Source organism: Arachis ipaensis, chromosome B2 (genome assembly GCF_059453495.1).
Source record: "Arachis ipaensis isolate K30076 ecotype BB chromosome B2, ASM5945349v1, whole genome shotgun sequence".
Lineage (NCBI taxonomy): Eukaryota > Viridiplantae > Streptophyta > Magnoliopsida > Fabales > Fabaceae > Arachis > Arachis ipaensis.
The window spans coordinates 112,012,893-112,029,323 of NC_142437.1; the positions used below are offsets into that span (position 1 = coordinate 112,012,893).

Sequence of the window (16,431 nt, forward strand, 5' to 3'; positions counted from 1 at the left end):
ACATATATTTAAAAAAAAAAATTAAATGCTGATGTGGAAAATAAATTTCATGTGACTTGTTACTATTTGTCTATATTTTAAACGTATCGGTACCTATGAATTTAGCAAACACCTTAATAATAAATTGGCAAATAGTTGACTGATTGTGTGTTGGTTATCTAACGGATCGGAGTTAAAAAATGTAGCCAATTTACATTCATAAAATAATAAACAATGATAAAATTTCTAATAATAAATTGTTACAGGTGTAGAATCAGTGGCAGTAGAAGGCGAAAGCAAAGACCAATTAGTGGTAACTGGAGATGGAGTTGATTCAGTTTGTTTGACTAATCAGATTAGGAAGAAGTTCCGGGGTGCTTCCATTATAAGTGTTGAAGATGTGAAAAAAGAACAACCACCACAAAATGAAGAACCATCTTTTACTACTTATCATCATCATTATGATTACTATCGTCCACCACCATATTATCCCTCATGCTACGTCTATGATTCATACCCCAACAGTTCCTTCTTCTTCTAATTAATAATTATCAATTAGCTTATTATTGTTGTCATTCTCAACGGTCAAAGACTTCATTTCTATACATCAAAGGGGTGAATCCATGCATCTATACTATACACACTTTATATAACGTGTGTGTATAAACAATTTTCATATATATAGTATAATAATATCATGTGGTATACATGATGTTTGTGGTGTAATATTCTCCCTTTTCTTTGTAATCCTTTTACCATCTAGCTATAGCTATAGCTAGTGTAAGAAATGTAACGAAATAGATGCACTTTATTTTCTATAAATTTATTATAGTATCAGAGTTCATAGAATTTTGCTGGTACTCACCATAATCAAAACCTTCAATCCAAATAACCAATCTTCTTTTTCTTCTGTCTCACCTACAATAGAAGAATCCACCCAGCCATATTTTTTTCCAAGACCCAATCAGTCTTTTTTACATATATCAGGCTACGTTTGAAATTGAGAATAAGATAGAGAGACAGAAATTAAATAATTGATATTAAAAAATTGATATTAAATTAAGTCTTTATATTATATTTAATGTAAATTGTATTATATTGAATTATATTTGATTTAAGATAAATATAAAGATTAAATGATAGATTTAAAGTTTAAAAAATTAAATAAAAATATTTTAAAATAAAATTATTATCAAAGTTTTAGTCTTTAATCTTAAAAATTTTAATCTCCTCTTACTCTATTTTCTAAAAATATTAAAAAGACTAAAATTTTATATTTTATAACTAAAATTTTAATTTCAGTCTCAATACCAATCTTTAAAAACAAACACTACATTAGAGTGAAAATTCTACTTCAGTCTTTGTCATTCATGTCCTCAAAAAAATAACTACCATTTCTAAAGTCGTTGATTTTAGTCTAATACAGAAATAAGCAAAATGTCTGTGCCTTGAAACAAAATTTGTTCATTTCTTTGTATACTAAAAAAATGAGGACAGTGGCTACAAGGACAACTTTGAGCCAACATTGTTGCTTTTGAAACAAATACTTACCATGAATAAACCATGTTGTAGCAGAACCGGTGGCCTATTGCCCCATGGCCCCTGTGACCGCCCCACCGGAATTCTCGGCACACTGAGAACATAACCATCCACAGTTGTCACCTATAAAACATTTCACACATACACATATAACTTAGTAGCTGCTCAAAATCTTGCTACTGATTAGTGATAAAAATTGCAACAGATTCAAGAAAAATACCAAGTGTTCTTCACAAGCATATCCTTGAGTGAACTAGTGATGAGAAAATACCTTAAGGGGAAAATGATGGCAATGTAGTAAGGTAGCGTTTGGTGGAGAGACAGAGATTGAAAGACTAAGACTGAGAGACAGAGACTAAGAGACAGAGACAGAAATAAATTTTAGTATTCTGTTTGGTACAAAGTGGGAGACAGAAATTAAAATAAGAATGAAACTCTAATTTAATTTGTACAAAAGGTAAAATTGGAATTAATTAATTCAAATGAGGATATTTTAGGTATAAAATGTTATTAAAGTTTCAATCTCTGTCTCTAAAAATTTCAGTCCCATGTGTCCTCACTTTTTGGAGGTACTGAAATACTGAAATTTTAGGGATAGAGACAGAAATTTTAGTACCAGTTTCTAAACAAACAAACATGATACTGAGTCTCAGTCTCTCAGTCTCTGTCCCAGTATCTCAAAACAAACGCTACCTAATATCACTACTTTGAGTTCTGAGTGGATACAATCTAGTTCCAGCTGCAATTGCTATATAAAAGTATCTTATCATTAATTAAAAAGTAATAATTATTATAAGTAAAAATGGTAATTATCTTATACTTTACTAATAGGTTTTGTTTATTACTATTACTTTTTTACTAGGATTAGCTAGACATTTTAATTAGGTAAATAATTGAGTAAAATATCATTTTTATTCCAATGTTTACGATTCTTTCTTTAAAAAAAATACCCCTAACGTTTAATTTTATTCAATTTTGTTCCTAAAATTAGGTAATTTTGACACAAATAAAAAACGATAAGAACAAAAATAAATAAAACTAAACGTAAAGGTATTTTTGAAAAAGATCGCAAATATTAGACACAAAAAAATATGCTTTATTCTAAATAATTTTTTACTTAAAAGATGTACCAACTTATAATGTATATATTTTTTGGTGAATACTCATCCCAACCTTTGATAATTTTTTCTAAAGACTATGAGGTCCTCAAGAAAAAAAATATTTCGGCTCCTGATAATTAATTTTGTGAGACTGGTTAGCTCATTTGTCAATGATCTCTCTCAAGAACATGCTTATGTGACTCGTTAATTACTAATGTATCCTCCATTTAATTTTATAAGTAAAAATAATTTAAAAATTACTCATATTTTTTAGTTTTACACCGTAAATTTTGTCAATGTATTTAAAAAAGGTAAATAAAAAATAAAAATACTAACAATTATCCCCTAAGAGACAACAAAATTCCCAACAAAAAAAAATTGTCAATTCTAGTCAATTTTTAACATATAAATCAACAGTTTAATATGTTATGTAGACTTATTCCATTAATATTAAAAAAAATATTGACAAAAGGGTTAATCAGTCTTACAAAAATAAAATTTAAAGACCAAAAAATATATTTTTTATTAAAAATCTCGTTACCTTTAAAAATAATTGGCCATTTAAAGTTTTTCTTTATATTTTTTAACACAAATAGATATGAATATATGATGAGTAAAATAAAATAATATCAATAAATTAATTTTATTATATTTATGAATTTTTTTATACCACTTTTTTTCTGTGTTCAAAAACTACAATCTCCAACCAAACTATGTATCAACAAGAAAACACACATCAACAACAGTCACTTTTTTATTTTAATATGGAGAAGAGTTTGGTGTGATACAACGTTATGGAGAACATGGGTGCTTTACCTGCATGTGGTGTCAGGGGGACTGAAATCGGACGGAGGAATTTGGAGGTAGGAACTCGAACGGTCCGATTAGAGGGCACAACTCGAACCGTTCGATTTGTGCGATCCCAGCCACGTTCGCGCGTTCGTTGCTCCCCAGAACGGTGCCCCCTTATACCAACATGCTTCCTGGAACCTAACTCACTCCCTTCGAGTCACTTTCATAGTGAACTCCACCAGCAATCTCTTTCTTCTCTTCTTCTTCAGCCTCCAAAATCCTATTGTTCTTCATGCAAACTTGAAGGAAAAATTCACAATGCCAAAGAAACAAAAATATAAAGATGTTGATCGTCTTGAACTTCATATTATACATTATCTCAACCACTCTGATTATGTAAGTTTAGTTTTTAAATTTTTTTTATATTTTAAATTTATTATTATTGTTAAAAATTTAGAAATATATATTTAAATGAGGTAAATATTATATGTTATAGAATTATTATTATTATTATTGTTAGAAAGTGAATTTAGGAACATATAAGTTAAGAAATTGTGATTATCGTTAGAACTTAGAAATTTATTGTTGAAAGTATATATATATATATATATATATATATATATATATATATAGTTGTAGTTGATTAGTGAACTTTTTAATTAATGATAATATTTAAATTGATGTAATGTGATAGATTAGTAAAAATATATGTTTAGAATTTTTTGTAATAATTTTAGAAATTATAATTAATTATTACGTTTAAGTTGTATAATTATTGGAAATGGTTTGGGAAATTGAGTAAATTAGGTAGAATTTTTTGTAATAATTTTTTGTTTGTTGTTAGATTTTTAATTGAAATAAATATGTTAGTGTAGTTGAGGGTTTAATGAAGTGAAATTTTATTAGTTAAACAAAAATTGAATTTATTTATTAGTTATTATTAGTAGTAAGGTAGTTTGTTGTTAGTGACTAAATAAATAAATAATTATATAATTCAATGCTCAGTTGAGAATAGAATGAGTAAAATATGTATAATAATAATATCGTAATTTTTTATATTTTATAAAGCATTTAAAATAATTTATAGGGTTGTTAATTAAATTTAGCAGTTAAGTTAATTACTCGGGGCTTTAGTAAATTTGATTAAGTAAAATTATTTGTTTGAATTAGATTTAGTAAAATTATATATCATGGCTTTGTGATTTCAATTATTATGTCTTAGTTTAGTTAATTGTGGAAATTATTTAATAATGATAGTTAATTAATTGGTAGGTTAGGTTAGTCATACATGATAATTACTAAATTAACTAATTAACAACAAGTTTAGCATGAGTTTAATAAATTAGTTGCCCTAGTTAGATAATTATTATCTTTTAGTAGTAAATTAGTAATTGTTAATGATTTGACTAATAATCTGATATGTTTTTATAAAGTTCACGGTATCTGACATGTGATCACCCACTCCCTCCGGATCGGTAGAATGATAGGATTGAGGAGCATTTACGGTTTATCGGTTTCTTGCATGTTTCCCAAACTGGAGTAGTTCAATGTCAGAAAGTACTGGTAAATGCTCTAGTCGAAAGGTGACATCCAGACACACATACCTTTCACCTTCCTGTTGGTGAATGTGCTGTGACACTGGAAGATGTTGCTGTTATTCTTGGTCTTCTAACAGACGGTCTTCCAGTCACATGGATGACTATGAGTAGTTTTGAAGCCTTAGAGGCGGAGTGTTTGCAGCGATTCGGGGTTGCACCGAGAAGTCGGACTGTAGAGCAAACTGCATAAAACTGACGTAGCTTCGAGATCTAAAAGAACGATTACAGTTGGTTAACGAAACCAGCATGCAGATGTACGTAAAGTGCCACATTATGTTATTATTTAGTACAGTCTTGCTCGGTGACAAGTCTGGGACATTTGTGCACTGGAAGTTCCTGCCTTTACTTCATAATTTTGTTCGATGACATGGACGAAGATGAAGAATCTCGTAATGATGCTTCTGGTGATGATGACGGTGCAGGTCCTATTATTGTTTTATTCTTTAGCCAATTGATTATATTATATTCATATATGATTGATTTGCTTATATTATATACTTGCTGGGTCAATTGATGATATTATATTCATGTATGGTATTTGTGTTGATTTGATTATATTATAAACTTGTTCAGTCAACTAATTAAGTTGTACACAGGTGATGCACGAACTCCAGCTGAAACAGAGAAAGACTACAATCTCAGGGTTGATCCGCCTCTACTGAGCATTGTTGTCAGCACTTGCACCACCTGCCTGGCGGCATCTACTACAGCTGTGTCCCTCAGCCCCACATTGCCTACATCGCCTAGGACGACATAACATTCGCGTGTCCATCTCGTTCAAGAAGTAGGTCATCCTTGGACGACCTTTGGTAACTCGTCTCAGGTACGGATTCGGTACGAATCGAGGCCCGTTGTAAGCAGGCCGTGTAGTAGGATTCCTCAGTGGCCTAAACCTGGCTCGGTAAACCCGTCAAACTTGGTCCATCTTATACACATCATGAATATAAACTTGCCAATCTAGTCGTTGATTTTCATAACATGCAAACACATGTCGACAAGGAATTCGGTCCACCTGAAACTCACCGCAGTCACATCGTTGTCGACGGAGGTCGACAGCATACTCCATTCCACTTGGCATCTCACGCACTTCAAAGACCTCATTCTGCCTGTCGAAGCAATTCACCTGGATGTTTCCTGATGCAAGTTGATTTGCATGCAACTTGGAGGTCACAAGCTCAGAAAAAACATGGCCAGCATTAATCCGAGCCTCTGCCTCACCTCTTTTTCGAGTGAACAACTCGTTGAGTCTGTAGAAAGTTGCTTTGACAAGTGCAGCGAAGGGGAGATTGCGTGCACCCTTTATGAATGAGTTGATGCATTCCACGAGGTTCGTCGTCATGTGACCCCATCGGTAACCACCATCGAATGCCAATGCATACTATTCGCGGGGGATTCGGTTTAGCCAGTTAGTATAAGCCTTGCCCCATTCTCGTAAACGTTGGTAACGCAATTCATACTCGCGGACCGTCCTCGAATATCCTGCGCAATAAGAAAGGACAAATTACAAAAAACAACCAATAACAGTACCCTGTTAATAATGAACTTCAAATTACAACAAGGTTACCTATATTGATGACAAGTTTTTATAGATACGGTACCTTGAACTTTCTCAAAAAATTTGACTCTATATGCCTGATGCAAAACATGTGGAAAGCTCTGGGAGGCGACCAAGCTCCGTTACCGCGGGCCACAGTTGTATTGATGGATTCGTGTCAGTCAGAGATCAGTCCCGCACCATCCCGAGTCACTACATGTTGTTGCAGGTTACTCAGAAAAAAGTACCACGCATCAGAAGTCTCTCCCTCCACAATAGCAAATGCAATTGGGACGATATTGTTGTTACCATTCTGTGAAACTGCAACTAATAAACAACCCTTATACTTTCCGTACAAGTGAGTCCCATCTACTTGGACAACTGGTTCACAATGTCTAAATGCTCTAATACAGGGGTAATAACTCCAGAAGACTCGATGCAACACCCGGATATCAGTAACCAAGTCATCGCCTTGATATGCAGGCATAGTCTCAAAATGGACAACTGCTGATGGCTCCTTATGACACATGGCCTCAAACCATATAGGTAAAGCTTCGTACGATGCTTCCCAACCTTCAAATATTTTTTCCATTGATTTTTGCTTAGCCAACCATGCTTTCCGATAGCTGATGGTGTAATTGAACTTTGACTGCACTTCCGCAATAACTAATTTCACCTTTATGAGGGGTTAGCCTCAACCAACGGCTTTATTGCTTCTGCAATTGTGTTCGAATCTAACTTCGAATGATCCTGAGAAATAGTTGCTCTGGTGCAAGTGTGATTACCATTATACCTCCTTATAACCCAACAGTACTTTCTGCTGATCATGCTAACCCTGATAAGCCAATCACAACCTGACCCATACTGTGTACACTTGGCATAAAATGTCAGCGGCTCTGACTCATACACCCGGTAGTCTACACCTCTTCGGATAGTATAATCTTTCATCGCCCTAATAATAGCTTCCCTGGAACTGAATTCCATTCCCACGGCAAATTCACCATCTGCGACAACAGGAATTTTTGCCATGACGACAACCGTAGCATAAATATTTAATACACAAATATTTAATAAGTGCAATTAAAAGTAAATCAATACTCACTACATCATTCTTAATATAATTAATAAACACTAATTAAAAGCATAAGCACATAAATAAATACTAATTAATAAACACTAATTAATATTTAACTTAATCAATAACTAACTACAAATAATATTATTAACTAAACAAACACACAAACAAATGCTAATTACGTATATTATCACATGTCACGTAACTATTTGGTCACATCGATCAATATAAATTATTATAAAATTCTAATCCTTCGTGTATACATATAGGCAATTACGTACCTGCATTCGTATACTCTGGAAACTCCGGAGCATGCATGGCTTCCAAGTCCAAAACTCGCATGAAAGACGGCTCCTCAAACGGATGTTCGTTTGCGAGTGCATTTGCCACGTCAGTCACATTTGGTGCCATAGTGCCGTCACCTTGGTCTTCGTCTCTGTCTGGACCAACAACTTCGTAATTACTTTCAAACTCTTCCTCACTGTTGCTGTTGTAATCTTCCCGTTCAATATTTTGATCAGCTTCAGACTGTTCGAATTCAATATACACCTCAATGAACGATATCTGACCGCGACTTTCAATGTACATTGAAAACATCTCTTGCATGCTCGCTTCATGAGTTACATATTTCGTATGAAATTGAACGAATCCACTAAATACCGGTATGGGATACCTGTATAAAATACATGATATTCTCCTAGACAACCCAGATTCTATCTTCTCACAAATCACACATTTTAGTTTCTCGAATGAGATTGTGAATGGAATAACAATATCTAAGGGATTTTCAAAAATAAATTTCACTCCTTCAACTATTTCTAACAAAATCTGACCGGAATAATATACTTTCCGTAAGACTCTATCATCCATTTTTCTCACTCACATGAATAAACTTCACACTCAAATTATTTTTCTTCGTTCGAAAGAACAGAGAAAGATAGATGGAGGTGCTGAGGGAAGAAGACGATGAATTAAAGAACTGCTCTAATCAGTCCAATACGAGCTACCCACACTTATATAATGTTAAAAAAATATATTATACTCAACTCGGACCCAGCGATTACCGTTAACGTTAGGGGTGTGCATGACTCGGCCCGGCCCGAAGACCCAGCCCAGTCCCGAACACTTTAGGGACTAATTTAGTGTGATTTCATCGGGTCTAGGGCCGGGTATGGGTCTCAAAAATAGACCCGGTCATTATTTCGGGTCGGGTCCGGGCCATAGCTCGGGTCATCCGAAATCGGCTCGGTGGCCCGGTCATCATACATAATTAATATTTTGTGTTATTAGTGATGGATGATGGCTATTATTATGTGAAATTTAAGTGTTGTAAACCTTAATATTTTGTGTTATTAGTCATTATATATAAGACTATAAGTTAATATTTTATGTTTAAAATGCATAAGACTTTAGACTAATGCATAATCTTGTGTTATTTGTATTGATTTAAATATTTGGTGTTATTAGGCAATATTAGTATTGATTATGGTTATGCTTTAATTTTAGAGAAGAGTTGGTTCTTATTATATTTTTCTAAGTGAATTTTACCATGTCAAATAATGATTGGATTCTTGGAAATTTGGATATTTTTACATGCTAACTTACAAGAAGGTATCAAGGTAATATAATGTTAACGGTCTGATTTTCACCCGGTTTTTACCCGGTATAATCGTGGCCCGAAAGTGTATAGGTTTCATCGGGTCTAGGGTCGGGTTCGGGTCTAACAAATAGGCCCGGTATATATTTTGAGTCGGGTCTGGGTCACATCAAATCTGGTTTCACCCGATCCATGCACATCCCTAGTTAACGTATTCAAAAAAAATATTTATTAATCAAATTCGGACGATCCGATTTGATTTTAGAAAAAAAATTTACTAATCGGACAGTCCGATTAGTCACTCCTGAAATTCAAATTTTTCCTCTCTCACAACTCGAACCATCAAATTTGGTTATCCAAATTTTTTTGCACAGAACTCGGATAGTCTGATTTCTTCCACCAGGTTTCAGCAAAAGCTGTCCCACATCCATGTATAGCACCCCCATATTCCATATCAACGCATAACACACATATGGCTGGCATATCTAAAATAATGAGCCAACAACAGTTTCTGACTAACTTTCTGCCATTAAAAAAAGAAGCCTGAGTCGCATGTGTTTCATGCCACATATATGCATGTTTCTGAAAATCGATCGGGATCGGTCAGATTAACTTAGAATTGGTCTTTTGACTAGTTTGCTGGTGATAAAAAATCGTCAAAATCAGTAAAAAAAAAAGAAAAAGAAATTTGCACTTAGTAATCCAAAATAATTTTTCATTAAGAACGAAAAATCATATTGATTTATCAGAAATTAATTATTGAACAGATTCGATTCAAGATAAAAATTAATCAGCAATAAATTAGTCAAAAAATTAAAAAATCAATCTAGCAATTGATTAATTAGTAGAATCAATTTAGTTTTGACTTTTGAGCAATTAACCAATTTTAAACCAAAAATATAAAAAAAAAACATATATATTTTATTATATCCGGTTGAAATTAACCTTGATCCCTAACCTCTACTGGTTCGATGAAGCTTGTCCAAAACCCACTCAGCCTGACCCATACATGAGATATGACTTGTTAGAAAATAAAATCAAGTGGTATGCAAGTAACAAAAGTTTAGAAAAGTCAAAGGCAAAATTTAATTTGAATTCAAAGTGGTTACAACTTCATGGTTCATCACCAAGATTCTACAAACTTCTTGTGCTATCTATCAACTTGCATGGATTAGAATTTTCATGAAACATGGTTAAAGAATTGAAGAAGCAAAGTTTGAGTTGAATACAATAATCATCAATTGGCTAGATATTGCTAGAAGCTAACATATTGGAAGCTTGAAGATTTTTGAAGAACATTCAAGAGAATAGTGCAACTACAACATTCTACAATATTGGAGAAATTCAAAATCAAATTAAATTGAAATTAGAAGATTATGGAAACTATATGAATACAAGTTGCACCCATCATCTCCATATTAGAAGAATGAAGAATCATGAATTGGAAGCCTCAAGATTGATGATTAAGAATTTGAAGCAAAATTGAACAAGAAATTGACTAGTCAAAGTTTCTACATGTTTCTTGAATTATTACAACTAGTGCTTAGTTATTATGAGAATTATTATTTTATTATGAAGGTTTGCCTATATAAAGGCTTCATATGTATATGTTGTTATCCATCTCTCCATGAACCAAAATACTTAGTGTTTGTTTCAAAAAATTCTCTCCTTATTATTATGAGTGTTAGTGAGTTTGAGAGATTGAAAATATGATAGCGTCATTTATATGAGTGAGTGATCCTAGGGCCAATTAAGTGTAGATATTATACTTACATTTGGTATCAGAGCTGGTTAATCCAGTGCCTAGTGTTTGAGATTTTGTGAGGTGTGAGAGAGTTCTCACAAAGTTGTTTATTCATAGAGTCGGTATAGCAAACGCTTTCAATATTGTGTGGTCTGGTCCCAAGTTAGATGGGAAACTTGATTATAGTTATTGGGAGACTTTGATGTCTACCCATTTGAAGGCCAGAACCTGTGGAATTTTATTGAACCGGGTTTGCAAGAAGGAGTAGATGCTGCTCAACAGAGGAGAGATCAATTGGCGCTATCTCAAATTCATCAAGGTGGAGATTATACTGTGTTTGGCAAAATAGCAAATGCCAAAAGTGCAGAAGAAGCATGGAACACGTTGAAGCTGTCATATAAAGGCATAGATAAAGCTCAGAAAGCAAAGCTATAGTCTTTCAGAAGAGAATATGAAAGGTATGAGATATCTAGCTCAGAAATCATTGAGCAATCTTTTACTCATGTTACAGACTTTGTCAATAAGATAAGAGTCTATGGAGATGATATGCCCGATGGCAAAGTGGTGGAGAAAATTCTTCGTACCATGCCGATGAAGTATGACCATGTGGTGACTACGATACTAGAGTCCCACGATATGGATACTATGATGATTGCAGAGTTGCAAGGAACCATGGAAAGTCACATCAGTAGAATACTGGAGAAGTCAGAAAAATCAACCGAGGAAGCCCTGAAAAGCCGAGTGAATTTAAGCAATGTTGCAGAATCAAGCCGTACACAAGAAGGACGAGGACGTGGTTTCAATCTTCAAAATAGAGGTAAAGGAAGTTTCAGAGGTAGAGGTCGTGGCAATTACAACCAAGGAAGTTATAATAATTTTATACCACCTAATCAAGGAAGAGGTGGAACAAATTTCAGGCCTGTCAACCGAGGAAGAGATCGAGGCAATTTTTATCAAGAAAGAACTAATTTCAACTACTTTCATTGTGGAAATTTTGGACCCAAAGCAGCAGATTGCAGATTCAAAACGATGAATAACAATCAAGCACACGTTTTAGAAAAATAGCATTAAAATACTAATGATAATCCGGGTACTCAGACTTTATTTTTTTACAAGTAATTCATGTGTTGAAGATAAAAATATATGGTACTTGGATAATGCTTGTAGTAATCATATGTCTAGTAGAAAGGAGTTTTTTTCTTCATTAGATGATTCTGTTAAACTATTATTGAAGTTTGGTAATAGTACAAAGATCCCTATTGAAGGAAAAGGGCACATACCAATTAGATTGAAGGATAGTTCTCTGAGTTATATTTCTGATGTTTACTATGCTCTTGAACTTGATTACAATTTACTGAGTATGGGGCAATTATCTGAGATAGGATATAAGATGATAACTTATCATGGATATTGCACTGTGTTTGACAACAATGGAAGGTTCATAGATAAAGCAAAGATGACTTCAAACAGAATGTTTCCATTAAAAATTCAACATATTAATCCCTCTTGCATGAGCTCTGTGATACTTGATGATAACTAGCTGTGGCACATGCGGTTTGGATATTTTTATTTTTCTGGCCTAAACTACCTGTCAAGGAAAGGACTTATTTCTGGCCTATCACGGATTCATATTCCCAATTGTATTTGTGAGATTTGTCAACTGGGAAAGAAGCATAGAGATCCATTCCCTACAGAAAATTCATGGAGAGCTAGAAGATTACTTGAAATTGTGTATTCAGATCTCTGTTCTGTAGAAGTTCCAAGTAATGGTGGTAGCAGGTACTTTATCGCTTTTATTGATGATTTTAGTAGATATACATGGGTATACTTTCTAAAGCAAAAATCAGAAGCCTGTGATGTCTTTAAGACATTCAAGGCATTTGTCGAAAAAGAAAGTGGCTATAAAATCAAAATTCTCAGAATTGATAGAGGAACAGAATATCTTGCATGTTCAGAATACTTTAAGCAACATGGAATTCAACACCAACTAACAACTAGATACACTCCTCAACAAAATGGAGTTGCTGAAAGAAAGAACAGAACCATCATGGATATAGTCAGATGCATGCTCAAGTCAAAACAAATGCCTAAAGAGTTTTGGGCAGAAGCATTCGCAACAGCATATCATATTTTAAACAGGTGTCCAACAAAAAGTGTTCGTGATAAAACTTCAGAGGAAGCTTGGAGTGGAAAGCGGCCTTCCATCCATCATTTCAGAGTCTTTGGGGGTATTGCTTATGCCCACGTACAAGATCAATTAAGGAAGAAGTTAGATGACAAAGACGAAAAGTGTATCTTTATTGGCTATAGCACAGTCTCAAAAACATACAAGTTGTACAATCCAAAAACAAAGAAAGTAATCATCAGCAGAGACGTGACATTCGATGAGAAAGACATCTGGGACTGGAACACAAAGACAGAAAAGCAACTTACTATAATTCCAAATACACGTGATGAAGTAGAAGAAAGGCAACCTGACACAACCGGACAATCAGAATCATCTAGAAGATCACAAAGAGAGCGGAGACTACCTGCTAGATTAGCAGATTATGAAGTTGGCAATGACAACGATCTGTCTAATGAAGAAATCATAAACTTTGCTTTATTTTCAGACCGTAATCCGTTGAACTTTGAAGAAGCTTCTAAAGACAACACTTGGAAGAAAGGAATGGATGAGGAGATTCATGCCATTGAGAAGAATGACACATGGGAGCTGACAGATTTACCAACAAATAAGAAGCAGATTGGAGTAAAGTGGGTTTACAAAACTAAGTACAAACCCAACGGTGAAGTTGATCATTTCAAAGCAAGATTAGTTGCAAAAGGATACAAACAAAAGCCAGGTATCGATTATTTTGAAGTATTTGCTCCTGTTGCTAGATTAGATAGTATTCGTATGATTATTTCACTCTCAGCTCAAAATAAGTGGAAGATATATCAAATGGATGTTAAGTCTGCATTTCTAAATGGCACTTTAAAAGAAGAAGTGTATGTTGAGCAACCTACAGGATATGAAGTTTTTGGAAAAGAAGATAAAATTTACAAGTTGAAGAAAGCCTTGTACGGGTTAAAACAAGCACCAAGAGCATGGTACAAGAAGATTGATTCTTATTTTACTCAGAATAGTTTCAAAAGATGTCCATTTGAACATACGCTTTATATCAAGTTTGTTGAACCTGGAGATATCTTGATCATGTGTTTTTATGTTGATGATTTAATCTTTACTGGCAACAATTTGAAGATAATTACAGAATTCAGAGAGGCTATGATAAAGCACTTTGAAATGATAGATATGGGCTTGATGTCTTACTTTCTTGGCATTGAAGTGGTTCAAAGAGATGATGGTATTTTCGTTTCTCATAAGAAATATGCAAATGATATTTTGAAGAAATTTCAAATGGAACATTCAAAACCAGTTCATACTCCAATCGAAGAGAAGTTCAAGTTGTTGAGAGAAGATAAAGGAAGAGCAGTAAATCCTACATATTACAAAAGCTTGATTGGAAGTCTAAGGTACTTGACTGCGACTAGACTAGATATTGTATTTGGAGTTGGTTTGCTTAGCAGATTTATGGAGGAGCCTTGTACCAACCATTTGCAAGCGGCAAAAAGAATTCTTCGATATATCAAAGATACTTTAAATGATGGTATTTATTATGAAAATACTACTGAAGTGAATCTTGTTGGTTACACTGATAGTGATTGGGCTGGAGATATAAAAACAAGAAAAAGTACCTCAGGTTTTGTATTTCATCTTGGTTCTGGTGCAATTTCATGGTCGTCAAAGAAACAACCAGTAGTAGCACTCTCTACAGCAGAAGCAGAATATATAGCAGCAGTAAGTTGTGCAACATAAGCAGTTTGGTTAAGAAGAATTCTTGAGGAATTGAATGAGAAACAAAGTACTCCAACAACAATATTTTGCAATAACAAGTAAGCTATTGTGCTTTGCAAAAATCCAGTATTCCATGGAAGATCGAAGCATATTGATATTCGATTTCACAAAATCATAGAGTTGGTGAATGAGAAAGAAGTTTTTATTGAGTACTGTCCCATTGAAGATGGTTAAAAATTGAAGAAGTAAAGTTTGAGTTGAATACAATAATCATCAATTGGCTAGATATTGCTAGAAGCTAACATAATGGAAGCTTGAAGATTTTTGAAGAACATTCAAGAGAATAGTACAACTACAACATTCTACAACATTGAAGAAATTCAAAATCAAATTGAATTGAAATTAGAAGATTATGGAAACTACATGAATACAAGTTGCACTAATCATCTCCATATTAGAGGAATGAAGAATCATGAATTGAAAGCTTCAAGATTGATGATTAAGAATTTGAAGCAAAATTGAACAAGGAATTGACTAGTCAAATGTTCTACATGTTTCTTGAATTATTACAACTAGTGCTTAGTTGTTATAAGAATTAATATTTTATTATGAAGGTTTGTCTATATAAAGGCTTCATATGTATATGTTGTTATCCATCTCTCCATGAACCAAAATATTTACTGTTTGTTTCAAAAAATTCTCTCCTTATTATTATGAGTGTTAGTGAGTTTGAGAGATTAAAAATATGATAGCGTCATTTATATGAGTGAGTGATCCTAGGGCCAATTAAGTGTGGGTATTATACTTACACTTGGTATCAGAGCTGGTTAATCCAGCGCCTGGTGTTTGAGAGTTTGTGAGGTGTGAGAGAGTTCTCACAAAGTTGTTTATTGTAACACCCTACCACACAGAGCTTTACGCTTAAGTCGTAAAACAGAGGTGGTGTGGTATTACGACCTCTAAAATAAAATGTATATATATAATAGCAGAAGAATTATAATATGCTAGGAGCCTTGAAGAATAGAGGAAATAAAAATCGCGAAATAAAAACGCAACGCTCGAGAAACGAGTTAACTTGCATGCTAAGAAAGCTACAGCTGTCAAGTGTAAAGTAACCCAAAACAGAAACAGAGAGTCAAAGATACAAAATAACGAGCTCTTGACTCAGCCTACGAAGTCAAGACTAGCCAGAGAATATACACACATATATACATATATATACATATCCCAAACCCAAATGTACATAAACAAAATCCTGCCTCTCCATACACCTCTAGGAGGATAAAAAAGAATAAGTTATGTGGAGAGAAAGCTAAGTACATATATATACATCATAGCATAACAAAATAACCTAGTAACCACTCCGCTTCAAGAGTCTAGACGCCTAAGGAGATGCCTCTCGACCTGCATCTGAAAAACAACAATATAGTATGGAATAAGAACCGAAGGTTCTCAGTATGGTAAAGGTGTCACACACATAATATATAAGGTCCTGGGAATGCCAGAGGCAATCCTAGAACGCCGACACTCATATTATAGAGCTTAAAGTATTAAACAGAAGCCATAAAAGGTAGTTTTCTAAGAGTACCTAAACTTGACTTAACTTAACCTTAAATATAAACCCCATATTGCCGTTCC

At 33.8% G+C, this 16,431-nt stretch overlaps 2 protein-coding genes across 2 annotated transcripts; both read right to left on the minus strand.

Moving 5' to 3' along the window:
- Nucleotides 1–5,918: 5,918 nt before the first annotated feature.
- LOC148575233 (uncharacterized) lies at nt 5,919–6,347 on the minus strand. Its single transcript, XM_088506129.1, has one exon. The coding sequence runs from the start codon at nt 6,345–6,347 to the stop codon at nt 5,919–5,921; it is 429 nt and encodes a 142-aa protein (XP_088362255.1).
- An 873-nt stretch (nt 6,348–7,220) lies between these two features.
- LOC148575234 (uncharacterized) lies at nt 7,221–8,487 on the minus strand. The gene is made up of 2 exons (XM_088506130.1): nt 7,899–8,487; nt 7,221–7,546 (listed from the first exon to the last, which is right to left on the minus strand). Exons 1-2 carry the CDS (start codon nt 8,485–8,487, stop codon nt 7,221–7,223), a joined length of 915 nt encoding a protein of 304 aa, XP_088362256.1.
- Between the last annotated feature and the right edge of the window lie 7,944 nt (nt 8,488–16,431).

What these genes read in the sequence shown, in the direction of transcription:
- LOC148575233 (XM_088506129.1), bottom strand. Translation starts at nt 6,347, where the DNA reads ATGACGACGAACCTCGTGGAATGCATCAACTCATTCATAAAGGGTGCA.
- LOC148575234 (XM_088506130.1), bottom strand. Translation starts at nt 8,487, where the DNA reads ATGGATGATAGAGTCTTACGGAAAGTATATTATTCCGGTCAGATTTTG. An exon ending in TCCAGAGTATACGAATGCAG is followed by an intron (nt 7,547 to 7,898) that starts GTACGTAATTGC and finishes CTGTTGTCGCAG; the next exon opens with ATGGTGAATTTGCCGTGGGA.